General features: G+C 34.0%; 2 protein-coding genes across 6 annotated transcripts; one reads left to right on the forward strand and one right to left on the reverse strand.

Annotated features, from left to right (window-relative positions):
- The first annotated feature begins 4,142 nt into the window (after positions 1–4,142).
- LOC125203350 (uncharacterized) lies at positions 4,143–6,492 on the forward strand. The gene is made up of 3 exons (XM_048101677.2): positions 4,143–4,351; positions 5,336–5,460; positions 6,041–6,492. Exons 1-3 carry the CDS (start codon positions 4,195–4,197, stop codon positions 6,326–6,328), a joined length of 570 nt encoding a protein of 189 aa, XP_047957634.1. The 5' UTR covers positions 4,143–4,194; the 3' UTR covers positions 6,329–6,492.
- Positions 6,467–8,955, reverse strand: LOC125203301 (mitochondrial thiamine diphosphate carrier 2-like). 5 transcript variants are annotated; one of them, XM_048101619.2, is made up of 7 exons: positions 8,503–8,955; positions 8,134–8,250; positions 7,722–7,833; positions 7,458–7,609; positions 7,179–7,331; positions 6,928–7,071; positions 6,467–6,853 (listed from the first exon to the last, which is right to left on the reverse strand). In XM_048101619.2, the coding sequence occupies exons 1-7, from the start codon at positions 8,617–8,619 to the stop codon at positions 6,644–6,646; spliced, it is 1,005 nt and encodes a 334-aa protein (XP_047957576.1). In that variant the 5' UTR covers positions 8,620–8,955; the 3' UTR covers positions 6,467–6,643. The 5 variants fall into 5 exon arrangements, with proteins under 5 accessions (XP_047957576.1, XP_047957582.1, XP_047957618.1 ...); XM_048101625.2 differs by having other exon boundaries at positions 7,458–7,585; positions 8,503–8,954; XM_048101661.2 differs by having other exon boundaries at positions 8,134–8,270; positions 8,503–8,630.
- Positions 8,956–16,938: the final 7,983 nt, after the last annotated feature.

The following is a 16,938-nucleotide window of genomic DNA, read 5'->3' on the forward strand; positions in this document are numbered from 1 at the left end:
TCAACACGGTGACATTAAAATGTCAACACATAATATGAACACATTATATTGAAGTTCAACAAAATCATGTGTTGACATTTTAATGTCATCATGTTGACATTTTTAATACATTGCGTTGATGAGTTAGCAAGTTAACAACTTAAGAAAGTTAGCAATTGATCACACCCCTTGATTGATATATACATATATAGGGGTGTGTTATATTGCTAACTATTTAAATTGCTAACTCTGATAACTCATAAATACAGTGTATTAAAAATGTCAACACAGTGACATCAAAATGTCAACACATAATATCAACATATTATATTGAAGTTCAACAAAATTATGTGTTGACATTTTAATGTCATTGTGTTGACATTTTTAATACACTGCGTTGATGAGTTAGCAACTTAAGAAAGTTAGCAATTGATCACTCCCCTACATATATATATATATATATATAGGTTTGTGTTAAAATGACAACCCCTCTTAAAATGACACTGTGACACTGCTTATACAGTAATATTATAAACGTTACACAGCAATATTACAAACACTACACAACAATCTATAGATTGTTGTATAGTATGTCGGATATTGCTGTTCAAGAAAAATTGTTGTATAAAGATCAGCACATTGCTGCCCGTCTTTTTTCAGATTTTTTTTGCCACGTGGCAGCTTATTATTCGTCCACGTGTACAAATGATTGGCTAGAAATGGTGGTATGGTGTTATTTTAAGGGATGGTGGCATCCTAACATGCCCCTATATATATATATATATAGAGAGAGAGAGAGAGTCCTATTAACCACAAATCCACCCTTAAAGACCGAACTAGAGACCAAATTAGGGCCACTCATTTTTCTTAATCTTATGGTTATGATTAATTTACAATTAATTTAATATTATATATATATATATAGAGAGAGAGAGTCCTATTAACCACAAATCCACCCTTAAAGACCGAACTAGAGACCAAATTAGGGCCACTCATTTTTCTTAATCTTATGGTTATGATTAATTTACAATTAATTTAATATTTTATTAAATAAAAACGTTTTTTTTAATTTTTTTTAATTTAATTTAATTTTTTTAATTTCAATTTTTTTATTTATTTTTTTAATTTTTTTTACTTTTTTGTTTTATTTTTTTTTAAATTTAGTTTTTATTTTTTTTTTATTCGATAAAAACTTGATGGAGTAAATAATGAACTATATTAACTACATAATGAACTAAATGAATGTATGTTATGAACTTATTACTTCATTCAGTCGTGCTATTACTTCATTCAATTAGTTTATTACTTCATTTATTAATGTTATTACTTCATTCTATTAGTTTAATACTTCATTCCGTTAGTTTATTACTTCATTCAGTCATGCTATTACTTCTTTCCATTAGTTTATTACTTCATAATGTGTTATGACATAATTATCTTTCAGTTGGGTTTATGGTATTACTTCATTCCGTTAGTTTATTACTTCATTCAGTCATGTTATTGTTATGAGCTTATTACTTCATTTAGTCGTGCTATTACTTCATTCCGTTAGTTTATTACTTCATTTATTCATGTTATTACTTCATTCTGTTACTTATTAGTTCATTCCGTTAGTTTATTACTTCATTCAGTTATGTTATTACTTCATTCCATTAGTTTATTACTTCATAATGTGTTATGACATAATTATCTTTCAGTTGGGTTTATGGTTATTACTTCATTCCGTTAGTTTATCACTTCATTCAATCATGTTATTACTTCATTCTATTAGTTTAGTACTTCATTTCGCTAGTTTATTACTTCATTCAGTCATGTTATTACTTCATTTCGTTAGTTTATTACTTCATTCAGTTATGTTATTACTTCATTTCATTAGTTTACTACTTCATTTCATTAGTTTATTACTTCATTTTATTATTTTATTACTTCATAATGTGTTATGACATAATTAAATTCAGTATATAATGAATGCGAAAAATTACTTCATAACATACATTTATTTAGTTTATTATGTAGTGAATATAATTCATTATTTACTCCAGCAAGTTTTTATCGAATAAAAAAAAATTCTAAAAAAAATTTTAAAAATTTTTTTTAAAAAAAATAAATATTTTTTTTAAATTTTAAAAAAAATTTAAAAATAAATTAAAAAAGTTTTTATTTAATAAAATATTAAATAAATTCTAAATTAATCATAACCATAAGATTAAGAAAAATGAGTGGCCCAAATTTGATCTCTAGTTCGGTCTTTAAGAAGAGTTCGACATTGATCACAACTCTCTCTCTCTCTCTATATATATATATATTGAGTAGCATTATTAAATTGACCAAGATTCTCTTTACAGTTTATTCAACGGGAGAGACTAGAATTTTTTTTAGCAATTATTTGAAAAATATATCTCAATTATTTTTGGAAAAAAATGTCACATAAATTATTCCGACGATCAGAATATTGACATCACGGGCGGAGCCCCCAAAATTTTATATCCATGCAAATTTTCTTTAAATTTATTAACTTATTTTTAATTTTCCTTAAATGCCCTTCTCAGTACTTCAATATTTATTTACACTTTGTCCCCTCCTCACATCAATTCTTGGCTCCGCCCCGATTGACATGACAACCGAAATTATACCTCACTTATCCATGTGACACTGAACATCAGAATATGTAATATGTAAAAGTGTTCGTTTACTCAATTTTGTCTCATCGCTTGCGGCATAAGCTTAATTTTATCTTTGTTTTAATGCGCTTACTCGATTTTGTACTATCATCTATGACATTTCCTAAATTTTGCCCTATATAAGATATTAAATCAGAAGAAGTAAGATCGTTCAACAACAGTAAGTCTATTGAAATCCTTAAAGTCATGAGAGCCTTCATTAGCTTCATACAATTGAACTTTCTTATTTGATGTATTTTATAAAAACGATCAGTGCAAAATGCAACAAATCAAAAACATGACAAAAAAATGTTTTTACTCCTCAGAGATGTTTCTTGAATGATACAAAAATACAAAAATCCTACATTAAGCATGCTCCCAATAAAAATATACGCCACTCAAGTAGTATTTCAATACAATAAATACGTACTAGTGTATCAACACCACAAGAGAAACTCAGCAACATATTGAATCAAACTGGGTCTAAGGTTGTGTTTAGTTTTCAACTTGACTTTATTGTGATCCTTGAATGAGTATCTCGTTGTGATATTTGACCAATTTTGTTGTGAGTATTAAGTGGAAAGTGAATATAATTTTATATATTAATGTGAGAAATACTTTTTCTGAATATAAGAATGTGATATTTTTACTAGAACAATCTTAAAAAGAGAAATGAGATATTTTTTTATGGGAGAGATAATACTCCATCCGTCCCTTTAAATATGCAACATTTGCTTTTCGGCACAAGATTTTATGTAGTATTGTTTTGTGAGTTAATGAAGAGAGAGAAGTAAGAGAGAAGAAAAAATAGAGAGAGTATTGTTTCCATTTTTAGAAATGTTTCATTTTTAATGGAACGAACTAAAAAGGAAAACGTTTCATTTTTAATGAGCCAGAGGGAGTTCAACTTTATAATAAATTCATCTGTAGCCATAAACTTTGCCTCAATTTGGAAATTACTTCCTCCGTCTGCTATTAGAAGTCATATTTCGTGGCAGCACGAGTTTTAAGAAATGTTAAGAAAGGAATATGGAAAAAAGCTAGTGGAATGTGAGTCCTATTTATATATATTAGTTTTAAATGAAATGTGAGTGAAATGGGTCAGTGGAGGCCCTATTACCATTTATAGTAAAAATGAATGTGGACTCCTATTTGCTGACGAAAAAGAGTACTCTCTCCGTCCCATTGAAGATGACCCACTTTCCTTTTTAGTTTGTCCCAACTAAGATGACCCATTACTTAAAATGGAAACGCCTTTATTTCTACTTTATTCCCTCTCTCTTACTTTATTCTCTCCTCTCAATACACAAAATAAATTTGCATATAATCCCGTGCCGCCTAAAAAATGGGTCATCTTCCTTGGAACGGAGGGAGTAAGTTCCAATGAGACAATCAAATAAACACTCTAACCGATGAAACAAAATCAAGCAAAGTTATATGGATGGGACAACAATATTCCGATTGTTGATGGGCCTACAATTTCAACCCACTAACTGAAGGCCCAATACAAAAGTATACTCCATTCTCACCCCAAACATCAATTTCTCTGACAAATATGGGTCAGGCATTTCGTCGAGCAACTGGAAGAATTGGTACGACGCCGCCGCAGCTCCGGAAACCCATTGAGCGCCCACCGGCTCCACCTCCACATTCCGATTCTTCTTCTTTTCCCCTTGAAAAACACCCAACTGCTGACATCACCCAAGCTTCTGGTAATTCTCTTACTTTTCATTACTTCATTTTAGTTGCATTTCCAAAATTTCAGCTCATCGTTTTTATTTTTTAAGGTCATAGAATTTCGAATTCATGGTGATGTTTGCTGATTTTACCAATCAGAAATGCCTAGTAGCATGAGCAAGGATTCTTCCTAGTATGAGGCGAAAAGAAAGAAATATGATATGTGAAGTTTTCTAATTTATGCACATTTGATTTTTGATTAAATGTTGTTGCATCTCCTTCATCATAGTTTTTGGCTTTAGAATTAGTGTCGAGATTTTCATTATTTATTTTCTTCAAAAACAAGAAATTTATTTAGCTAAGAAGCGATGCACTGGCTTTCATCCGATAGGAATAGCTAGATAACAAACAAAGGGTATTGGATTTGACTAGAAAAATTTCATAACAATTTTATTGCTTTTTTTGTAGTCTTGTTATGAAGTAGAGCTGATACTTCCAATAATCACACATATACATATTGTGAGATAGTCTTTCACTGGCAAAAAGGATAATACAAGTCTTCCTGCTTCATCAGCGTCATGGCTTAGATAAGAGGCATCTCGGGTTATAGGTAGAGTTGGTTGATAAACATGTAAATATAGAGTTAGATAAGAGGTTGGAGAATCCTTCTCCTTTCTTCTTCATCAGCATTATGCATTTAGATAAGAACATGTTGGGTCGTGAAGTAGAGTTGGACAGGAGGTTGGTGAGTTGTTTTCTTGCAGATGGGAAATTAGAAGTCGATACCTTCTAACTTCTTCGTTGTGAACGTAGATAACAGCATCTTGTCGTAAAGTAGAGTTAACACCAATACACACACATATATTGCTAGATAAGAGGTTGGGGAATCTTTTGCGGATGGAAAAATCAAGCGGAATACAGCTACTAACTTTGTCAGAAGTCATAGCTTAGACATTGTCATAAGTGTCTTTTATCTAGTTGGTAATAACCTTATGTATTCGTTTTATGACTCTTTCAAGAGGGTGTATCAAGAGTGAACCCAGAAAATGTCCTCGAGGATCGAGACCCACAGTATGATTCCATGCTCAGCCAAATGGTGGGTAGAATTCAAGCAAAGCCTGGAGGAAAGCTTGAGATGGGCGAGGTAAGGATCCGAACTCGTTATACACACTCTTACTTATTCATCACATTAATATTATTTTTTAGTTAAACTCAGATCGCATGCTAGAACATCAATTTAGAATCTTCAGAAACAGCAATTTAAACCCGAGGGGTGTGGTCAAGTGGCATGGGACTCGTCCATCCCTAACCAAATGGTCAGGAGATCGATCCCTGCCTTAGGATATGAAGCATCCTTAAATCCTTGGGCCAACTGTCCCACCTATTGAGGTGCCTACAAATCAGCGCGGTGAATAGTCATTGGCCTATCGATGGATACCCTTGGTAAACCGAAAAAAAAAATCTCCGGAAACATGACGTTGCTTTTAATTGTGTTATAAGATCTTAAGCTACCCGTTCTCTTCTCCGACTCTTGTGTCTCTTCTAGTAATGGCCTTCATGACACAAGCTAAATTATTCTTCAAGATCTACTGTTTATAGAAAATGCACCAATTTGCTCTTATTAAATTCCTTTTACTTTGACCATCGTTCACTACTAATACAACCGATGACTGATATATTTATGTGAAATCTAACATTGCCCTGTTTCCGGGCTGTTTTGACAGGCCTCTGTGGTGGAGAGTTACAAAAGGCCTTTGCCAAAACTACGGAATACAAAACCCGAATCTGGCAGGTACGAGGATCGGTCTGCGCCACCTGGAACACTGAAGATAGCACAGCTGCGCCAAATCATTCTCTTGCACGAGGGCAAGTCGGATGAACACGATGGTCCCATGGATGCTGGCCAAATTGCCAAACGGTTCCGGATCGATGTTGCACAGGTTCAAAATATCCTCCAGTTTGTATCTCTTCCTCCAGAGGATGACCCTAAAATTAAAAATGATCAAGAATGATCACTTTTTTTCTTCTTCTAAGAGCTTCATGGTTGAAGTTTTTGATTACTACTATCTTTTCTGTACGAGGCATAGATCTTCTAGAGGTGAGAACTGGACATTGTAACAGTAGTAACAAATATTCTTTGAAACAATTAATAAAGGAAAAAAAGGATGCTCTTGAATTACACAATGTTTGGAGCCTAAAAACTTGAGAGGCTCCCTTGTTTTCTTTTTCACTACTATGCCTAAAAGTTAATATTTCCAAAATAAATGGGTATACACAATTCAATGTAATAACAGTCGTTGAGACGAAGATTAATGTAAGTATGGACTTCAATTCCTCAACCATTTTGATGCGTACTCGAAGGCCACAAACGTGACAGCAGTAGCCGGTGCAGCTTTGATGACTGATGGGACAATGCCCTTGTACAGCCCGGCTGATCCCTCCGAGCGTAGGATCTGGACGATGGCATCATGGATGTTCTGGTATGCACGAGGCCTCACCCGAGCTCCGTATCTCCGATCCCTCTGCAGGCCTTGGACCTACGAGTCAAGTTTCATAAGACAGTATCAACTGTGAATGATTGAGATTTCAAATGTTGAAAACGGTTTTATACCTGAAATCTCTTCTTCACCACATCAAGGGGATGGCAAACGGCTTTAGCGCATATTCCTGCAGCTAAACCACAGATGGAAACCTCAACGTCTGTGAGAACACCAGGGTCTAGTCTCTGGTATTGTGATCTGTTCTGTTTCCAAGCCTAGAAGAATAAGCTACCACGTCAAGCATTGCAGTACATGTAAATCATGGCGATCATAGTCAGCAAGCGAGCTTCGCATGAATAGGGAGAGAGAGAGAGAGAGAGACCATAGTCCAGCGCCTGAATGTGTCGTAGGTTCCAAACTGCAAGCCGGCATAAGGGACGATTTCAACAAGTGTGGGTGCCAATCCAGCATACAACCCGCGAAGCCCACGAGTTTCGAGTATATTGAAAAGTGCAGCCCTCATGTTTGGATATACCTGATTGTGGGAACATCATCTTTTCAGTTTTTGACAAAATTGTCTTCTACTATGCTTTCAACACATGCACAAAAATAATGATCTAAAACGACAATGCTACTTGTGGTGCACGTGCAGGATCAACACCTTTGGCTCCCCCTGTGATGCCAAGATTGTCCTAAGAAGATCAAACGGGTACGAACCGATAGTGGCAGCACATCCAGACACTGATCCACTAATGTACGAAATGTATGGACTTATCCTCAGATGGTTTTCTGCAGCAAGGAGATTGCAGAATGCTATAACAGAAATTTCAGTTCTCAAAGACGAAAGTTTTTTTCTCATTTCAAAATCAAATGATACGACGAAAAAGCAAGAATTGACAAGGGATAAGATTGTATATTACCAAACCTGTGTTGGAAGAGCCAGAAACTATTGCCTTTAACTTTTGCATAACTGCGAACTGTATTGCAGTATACGGCATAACCATAAGAAGTGCTGGAACGTTGCCCCTCCAGAATCCCTATGAAGGAATGATGAAATCAAGAAGTCGAGAACAAGGCTTAGGCATAAATATGAAAAACACCAAAGTGAAAAACGACCGATACACCTCATTCACAACATCCCATTGGTGAGCGTTTAACATACAGAATAAGGAAAGAGATACGAGGAAACTATACGACTTAACTACATGTTAATTTTAAAGTCAAGATTGCTCTCTAGCTATAGTTAGTGGAAATTCCTACATGTCAAAAACACAAATGAAAGAAGGCATAGCAGGTTGTAAATGTCAATAAGAATATTCATAAAGGCAATGCAATACCAAAAATCCTTCTTCCCGAAAGATGTCTTTTGTTGCTTGCAGCATACCGGTATACTTTGACGGACCATAAACATCTGTGCGAGGCAAAGCCCACTGTGTAGTTGGTTCCAGCTGAACCTGTATATGGTAACATTATCCTGTAAATTTAACAACCTTCATCTATGAGTTTATAGTAATACAAATAATTCCTGTGTTCTTCATCTTAATTTTCAAGAATTGAGGAGTATGATCCTAAACATGACCACCAAAATACAGTAAACCATAACAATTCCTATGCTATTCCATCAAAATAGGTATCCAACAATGTGAGATCAAATCTTCAATTCCTACAAAATGAAGGCAAATCAAATCCACTAAAAGCCTCTGTACCTGAAACCTAATCTTGATGACGTCAAGAGGTGATGTCACAGTTCTTGAAACAGCACCAGAAATTGCACCGGCGGTGGCATCAATCAAGGCCCTCTTTATCTGCCCTGCCTCTTCCATTCCCCACACACCAAATAATCGTATAACCAAGCTAAAGTTGCAACCTTTTGCAGTAAATTTCAAATGGGCTCATAAAAAAGTAAGCGAAAATTTAAAAGGGTCTGACGAAGAGCACATACAATTCCAATTTGTGAAAAAGAAAGGAACTTTAATTACAATTCATACATAAAAACCAATGGTAAAAAAAACTGACAGAAATCATGAGCAACGACATGCAAACAGAGTGATTACACCAGGAAACAGATTGCGATTGAGCTAGAGAAACATGCAAATCATTGCTTGGTTGAGACAAAATATATAAAGCCTAGTTTCATTGATGGAAATGCTGTCATATTAATTATGGCTACCGAAAAAGGGAATATAATTAATGTGAGATAGAGAGACCTTTTTAACTTTTTTTCATTTTATTGTAGTCCACATTTGCTATTATATTTCATTTAGCAATATTTCGCTCTATATTTAATCATGAAAAAAAGTTAATAGTTAATCACATTTACCTGATTAATGAATTACTTTAATGGATCAACATAATTTATTTAGGAGTAATACATAGTTGGTGTTATGTTTAGTATTTCTTTTAGCTCCTAAATTATTTTTCATGAAAGTGGACTTTGACGTTAGATGTTTTCCATTGTTTTGTGTTTGATTATACATGAGCCCATTGTTTAACTCACTCTTGTGGGTTTAAATGAAAAACAATGTTGGTTGATGAAATTGACCCTTACTTGGAAGTTATATTACATATTCGTCCCCTCTAAGTAAATTTCTATGTCTGCCGCTTAGAGAGCTTGACATTAGGCATGCTTACTGTTCAAAAACTTATTTAGGATATTTTGTCTTATATTGAAAGTGAAATACTATAAAACAATTAAGGATGTTTCTATAAAAGGAAACAATCAAGAATAGTATCTTAGAATTCATATGTCCAACAAATAAAAATGGGCTATTATGAGATTTTTATAATTTTGTAATTGTAATTATTTATTTGTGAAAATTAATTTCTAAATTTTTATAAATGATAAATATTTTTTTAATTTTATTTGAACTGTAGGTTTAACCGTTGAACCGGCGGTTCCCGTTTTATATTTCATTGAACCTGCCCAGACTGTGTGAGCCACCGAACCGTCCGGCGCTTCAGAACCACCAGGCCGGTTCCAGTTATCAACCGGTGGTTAACCGCTGATTCGTTTCGATTTGAGCATCTACTTGAGACCACTTCCAATTTCCTTTGAATTACTAGTTAAAAATCTTACAACATGAACAAAATGAAGGAAATATTTTATATTCAAGTAACTAACTGAATTCAAGTTAACATTATTTTCTTCTAAAAAAAGTCAAATCTAACATCAATTTTAAACACAACATGAGAATGGTTACAGCAAACCTCCTGCTCAATAAGAAAGCGAAAATAGCACCCAAAAATAGAAATTTGTAAAAAAATGAAGAACAAGATAGGCAATAATTCATGAAAATAACAAAATGCAGAAAAATTCAGAAAGCAAACATACAATGAAGGCAATACTGAAAAAACATGTTTCGAGTTGAACGATTGCTTGTGTACAGTAAAGTACAAATTCGCTTTTACCCAAAGGAAAAGAATTAAGTTTATTATATTATGTTTGCTTATTATTTAAAGATTTATACAAGTATTTTAAGTGTCTAAAGGGAACGAGACTTTTGCATTGTTGATTAAGTGGGGGACATGTTCATCACTGTAGGCGACTCGGTACGTATCTTGCAAAAATAAAACTAAATTTTACAACCTAGATAAGTTTTGGCTATCTATCGATAATGATTGTAGTGTTAGTTCGAAAGTTTTCTTGCCTAATAAGTAAACCAACAACACTGGTATGGTATAACAATGAATGGATCTAACGACAGATTAGTCTTTTATGGCTATTTACTGAAAGACGAGGTTTTAGTGATTGCTATTTTTAAATCTTTGTATATAACATTAGACATGTGATATTAATTGTGCACTACTTTCTCTTATTAAAAAGTGCATTTTTAATTGCATTTAGATAGGGATGATTAATGTCTGGCCGTGCTAGGATTGTCACTGCAATGAATCAAATCTCGAGAGAGTCCCCTTTAATAATGTTCCCAAAAGGTGTTCGGAAAAAAAAAATTATTGTTCAAGTAAACATTGTCGATTGGAATTCATTCATGAATAATAAATAAAGTTTCTGAACCAAACCACTCTTGGATATAACAAGATGTAATTAATTCAAGTGAATAGCAAACTTAAATTCATTCCATAAATAATACTCCCTCTGTCAGCGAATAGGAGTCCCGTTTTTCCATTTTAGTCCGTCCACGAATAAGAGATCCGGTTCACTTTTTCCATAAATGGTAATAGGGTCCCACCTTCCACTAACCAATTCCACTCACATTTCATTTAAAACTAATATATACAAGTGGGACTCCTATTCCACTAACTTTTTTTCACCAATTTTTCTTAACATTTCTTAAAATCCGTGACGCCCATAAATGGGACTACGAATGGCGGATGAAGGAAGCAATAAAGATTTCTAATAGACTCTAACTAAAATACTCTTCTGTCTCGTTGTCATTGTTTTTATCATCGTTTGCCATCAAAATTTCATCATTTAGCAGAAATTAGACTTCTTTAGTAACGTACCCAATGAACACAAAACAGATTTTTGGGCTATGGAACTTTGGAGGAACCGTAGCCATTGCCTTGTCCAGCGCTTGTGGGTCTTCATCGTCATTTTTTACTATCTCGTCGATGATGGGATCAGACTTGACATTTGTTTTTGACTCATCATCGTTTTTAGCAATAGTCTCGATGATGGAACAAGAAATGGCCTCTTTTTTGGCAAATTATGCAACTGTCTCCATCATTTTGTTGAGAAGTTTTGTCATCTCAGCGAAATTGATGACATCCTCATCAAAGAAGTTATGATAAACAGCATCCAGAAATTCTTGCCATGAGCAATTAGGATTCAAGCTTCGATACTCGTGGAGCCATGTGGATGCTGGATGGTCAAAAATCTCCTCACAAAGAACAGCCGATCGGCATTAGAGAACTTGTAATAATCAAAATATGCTTGAATATCTAAAATCCATCTTGCCGGGTTAACACCTGAAAACCAAGCAGTAGGAAGGGAGCTTGACAGCACAACAGACAGTGGCGGATCCAGGTGGGGTCGAGTGGGGTCGGCCGACCCCACCACCCTGCCCCGCAGTACCGCCGGAAAGCTCCTTTCTTCGACCTCCGACCCTACGGCGTTCGCGTCTCCGCCCCCACCTCACGCAATGTGATATGAGACCGAGCCTAGAGAAAGAAAGGAATTGAGGCAAGACCAAGTCTGGAATCTGGCAGTGGCGAGATGGCAGATGCGGCGGATGTTGAGAATGAAGAAATGTAGAGAAAGAAAAAGAGGTATTCGATTTTTTTTCAGAAGAGAGAGAAAACAAAATGGGTTTCTCAATATGGGTGAGGAGAGAGAAGGGAGTTGTCATTATTGTTTTTTCTTCCAAATATTTACATATTTACATAGGGACCTAGAAATTAGAATTAAATGGCATCAACAAAAATGTACCCATAATTTGCTAATTTGGAAAGATTACAAATCTTGAATTATGTACTACTACATCTAATTGTAAAATGGCCTTTGAAATTTTTTTCTCTTTATTGTAATAATTCCCAGAAGTCCCATTAAACGTATATTCTTGTTTAATAATTTTAATTAATGTTATGTATTCCATTCGTCCCCGAAAAGTATGAACTATTTTTTTTTAGTCTGTCGTCCCTGATATGAATTTTCTAATGAGGTGAGACTCATTCCCCACTAACAATACTTTAAAAAAACTTTTCCTTTTGTTTCTCTCTTACTCTTTCAATTATATATTAAAACTCATTCCGAATCAAATGTTCACTCTTTAGGGACGAAGGGAGTATTTTTTTTTATATATATATTATCACTAAATAAACTTATCTTAAATATACTCATACTTATAATATGAAGTAAATATTTCTTAATTTCTTCTAATTTTAGTTTTAAAATTTAAACTTTCAACCTCCTTTATTCATATTCAAATTATTTTTAATTTTTAAAAATTTGGAATGTGACAAAAAAAAGTACACTCATTTCATTCCACCATAAGCGACTCGTATTCTTTTCTAGACGTCACAACTATCGTAAATCATTGTTTTCTTTAGTAAAATATAACATAATTATTCTTTTACTTTATATATCTAGTTGCTTTTGTACTTTAACTCTTTTTCTACTTTATTTATTTTTTCACTTAATTCTCTAAACATCATTTTCTTAAAATTTGTACCCAAGGGTTGCGATTAAGGGAGTATGTTGTTTTAAAAATATCCATGCTCGTATGAATTATTGATATTAAAATATATTTTTATAAAAATAATTAATATAATTAAAATATTTATTTATAATATAGTTCGACCCCACGAAATTTAATTTCTGGATCCGCCATTGACAGCAGACATGATGGTTGAAGAGTAAATCAATTGGAGGATGAGAACCTAATAGAAGCATCAATTAGATAGGATAATGTATTAATACATATTGAAAAAATTATTTGAAAGAAAATTCATAGTTGAGGTGCTAGGGAGGTGTTTCAGCCAGAGAGAATGAGATTAATTAGTGAGGAAAGCGTATGTAACGTCATGAACTTTCAATATAGTTTGGTTTTTTCCGTGAACTTTAAATGTTGCATGAAAAGTCATGAACTTTATCGGACAATGTAAATTTCTCATCCGATCCTGATAGATTTCCAACACAAACTTGTCCTACGTGGTGCGCTGGAGGCGTGACTTGGAATTCCTCTAATTCTGATTGTTTCTCTTCTATCTTTGCAATCTCTTACCCAGGATGTATCACAAACGACTTATCACAAACATACAAGTAGTATAAATGAAAACATACAAATCGAATTCCACAAATCAAATTCAGCATACAAATCGACATAAACATATGGATCGAATTCAGCATAATAGTAGCATTGGTTCCACAATTCAAACTTAACCCTAAATTTGTCATTTGTCAAGTCATGCCTCATCAACTCACAAAACAACAGTGTATAAAATCCTGTGTTGAAAAACAAATGTTTTGTTTTTAATGGGACGGAAGGAATATATAAAATAAGCTAAATAATTATACACATAGATTATCATCTCCCTTCCGGAGTAAAATAAAAGTCTATGTCTGTATCACATAAATAGGTGAACTTTGAATTCAAACATTTCTCCACGGACACAATTATTCCCCGTTTCGAAAAACTCATCTCCAATACTCCATCCGTCCCACAATAAGAGTCATGTTTTACCATTTCGGTCCGTCCCACAATAAGAGTCTTATTTCACTTTTACCATAAATGGTAAGTAGGCCTCACATTCTACCAACTTATTCTACTCACATTTTATTATAAAACTAATATATATAAATGAGATTCATATTCCACTAACTTATTCAACTCACTTTTGTTTACATTTCTTAAAACTCGTGCCATAACTAAATAGAACTCCTATTCCGGTACGGAGTGAGTATTATCCAGCATCCTATTTTTAATCAAAAATCACAAATCCTGAGCCACTAAAAAATCTGGAAAAATTGCATAGTAACAAACCTCCCAATTCTCGAATTCGGACTTGAACGGTAGTTGGAGCCGCCAGTTATCCAGCTGAAGTGGTTTGTGCGCAACGGCAAGCTCACAGTCCTCTCTGCCTTGTCCTCACCGTGATAGTGTTCCGCGGCGCCGGAAAAGGATCTCTCCGACATCCTCTGCTTGGATTGGCGGCATCTTAGGAGATGAAGCGGATAGCGAAGATGAGGCTTATGGCGAGGACGAGGAGGGCGAGGGGGGTGAGCAGCTCAGCTGCGAATTCTCCTACAGCTTCGCATTGATCACCGATGAGTGACGGCAACACCATCACCACGGCCACCACTGCTACGAGGACGGCGGCGTGGGGCGGACCTCGGCTGCCCTCTTGTGTCATTTTCGGTGGCTCTGTTTTTAGTGTGTTGTGTATGTGGAGTGGGTTGGCTGACGTGAAAACTAACAATAAATTGTGGAGCAACTATGAATTAAATTAGTCGTATAAAGATAATCAGCTTGCAACTTATGTGGCCATAACTTGACATCTCTTCAGTTTGACAAAGATTACTTGCTTAATCCACCAAATATTAAAAAATAGAAAAAATAGAAATAATGTTATTTCCATATTAGAGTTACCTCTGTCCCACATTAAATGTCACATTTTGTCATTCTCATAATAAGAGTCATATTTCACTTTTACCATAAATGGTAAGTAGACCACGCATTTCACCAACCATTTCTACTCACATTTTATTATAAACTAATATATATAAGTGAGACTCATACTCCATTAATTTATTCAACTCACTTTTCTTACATTTTTTAAAATCCGCGTCCACACTAAATATGACACTTAATGTGAGATGGGGGTAGTATTTCATGTTTAATGTAATTTTTAATTTGTTTTTAATGAAGTTTTATTATCGAGATGTATTTTATTTAATTGTAGAAATGAAATAGTGGGACTCCATAAATATTAAAGGGAAAGTATGGTTAAGGATGAATGGTTGGAAGTGTCGTCCTTTAAATTAGGGATTAGATAAAAAGTGGTGTAAGTTTCATGAATAATTAAAAGACATGAAGGGCGGCCGTTGTGGTGCCCTAAAATCATCTTTAAGAGCATTTCTAATGGGGAAAGGTAAATTGAGAAGGTATATTTCTCATTTACCTTAATGAACTTCAAGAGAAGAATGTAAAATTGAATGACAAACAAAAAATAACTAACTTTTTTGAAGAAGATGTAAACATACTTTTTAAAAATTGAAGAAGGTTTAATACCTTCTCAAATATCTCTTCTCTTGAAGAATGATTTTTATGAAATATGTATAATGTTTTCTCAAATACCTCTACGAGCATCTCCAAGAAGGAAATATAAATGAAGGATATATCATATATTTACCTTTTCAAAAAGTGAAATACTCTCTTCGTCCCAATAAATATGCAACATTTGCTTTTCGGCACAGGATTTTATGCAGTGGTGTTTTGTGAGTTAATGAATAGAGAGTAAAGTAAGAGAGAAGAAAAAAATAGAGAGAGTGTTGTTTCCATTTTAAGAAACGTTTTAAATTTATTAAGACAACCTAAAAAGGAAAACGTTTTATTTCTAATGGGACAGAAGGAGTATATACATTCTCAAAAAATAACCAACTCCAAATAAAAAAGTGTTAAAAAAAATATCTAAACATAAAACAGACATAAATAAACTAAATAAAATGATCGAAGCCTGTTCTACATGAAACCAATTCTTTGCTCTCTAATATTTAATCCCAAGCATTCAAACAAAGAACCGATGCACTATCTTAATCCCTCAAAACACAAATCTCTTTTCACTGTCTTCTTTTTTAGATTTGTATCTTTGATTTTTTTATTTTATTTTTGCTTGATATTGAAATGAATTACATGGCTTTGGGAGCAAAAGTGAATAAGGAAAGACTTTAATGGTTCTTATTGTTTTTTTTTTCTCAAAAATTTAAGGGTTGAAATTTAATGGTATTTTGTTTGTTGTTGGTTGATGGAATTAATTTCATAATCAACAACCAATTTCAAAATATGCTCAATTTTGTTGTTGAGATTTTGTTGGCTTATTTATATCCCGTCAACAAAAACAAAAACAGATTTTTCTTTTACCTTCTCTTTGATGGAGAGGTATGATGGGTTTACTGCAACGGAAGACACGAAAAACAAACAGATTCTTACGGATCTATTTAGGTGATTATGCATTCGATTCCAATTTCATGCAAATATTTTAGATCTATAGATAAACACATGCAAAAGGAAATTTGATGTAGATTCGTTTATTACCTCTTGATCCATTGAAGGATTGACGTTGCTAGCTGCAACTCTCAGTGGTCCTTGATTTATCGACCACGAATCTTCCACATTATTCCCACATCCTTAATTATTCATCCGTGTGGGTGATCTCAAAGAATCAATAAAAGTGAGATGAGATTTAGGAAATCCAACACAAAACGCGAGATCGTGTTGTCCCTTTGTGCAAGGGCATGAAAATCAAGGCAATGAGGGAGAGAGAGAGGCGCCGATTATGGCGGCTAGGGTTAGGGTTAGGAGTGTTGTCTTGTGTGTTATGTGTGCTAGAGTTTCCATGTCACTCACTGTTTATAAGAAGACTTGTTGAGCTAGAATGGGGATCCTTGGAGTGATTAGATATTGGGCTCACCCATTAGATAAATATCTAATTAAATCAATTAGCTCATGATTGAATATATTATC

This window comes from Salvia hispanica, chromosome 2 (genome assembly GCF_029641045.1).
Source record: "Salvia hispanica isolate PSC_SH4W2 chromosome 2, Shi_PSC_v1, whole genome shotgun sequence".
Classification (NCBI taxonomy): Eukaryota; Viridiplantae; Streptophyta; class Magnoliopsida; order Lamiales; family Lamiaceae; genus Salvia; species Salvia hispanica.

Bases quoted from the DNA above. Each gene is read 5' to 3' on its own strand.
- LOC125203301 (XM_048101619.2), bottom strand. From the start codon at position 8,619: ATGGAAGAGGCAGGGCAGATAAAGAGGGCCTTGATTGATGCCACCGCC. The intron at 8,251-8,502 runs GTACAGAGGCTT...TACCATATACAG, and splicing joins TCATCAAGATTAGGTTTCAG to GTTCAGCTGGAACCAACTAC. The intron at 7,610-7,721 runs GTTTGGTAATAT...TTTCTGTTATAG, and splicing joins TTCTGGCTCTTCCAACACAG to CATTCTGCAATCTCCTTGCT.
- LOC125203350 (XM_048101677.2), top strand. From the start codon at position 4,195: ATGGGTCAGGCATTTCGTCGAGCAACTGGAAGAATTGGTACGACGCCG. The intron at 4,352-5,335 runs GTAATTCTCTTA...GACTCTTTCAAG, and splicing joins TGACATCACCCAAGCTTCTG to AGGGTGTATCAAGAGTGAAC. The intron at 5,461-6,040 runs GTAAGGATCCGA...CTGTTTTGACAG, and splicing joins GAAAGCTTGAGATGGGCGAG to GCCTCTGTGGTGGAGAGTTA.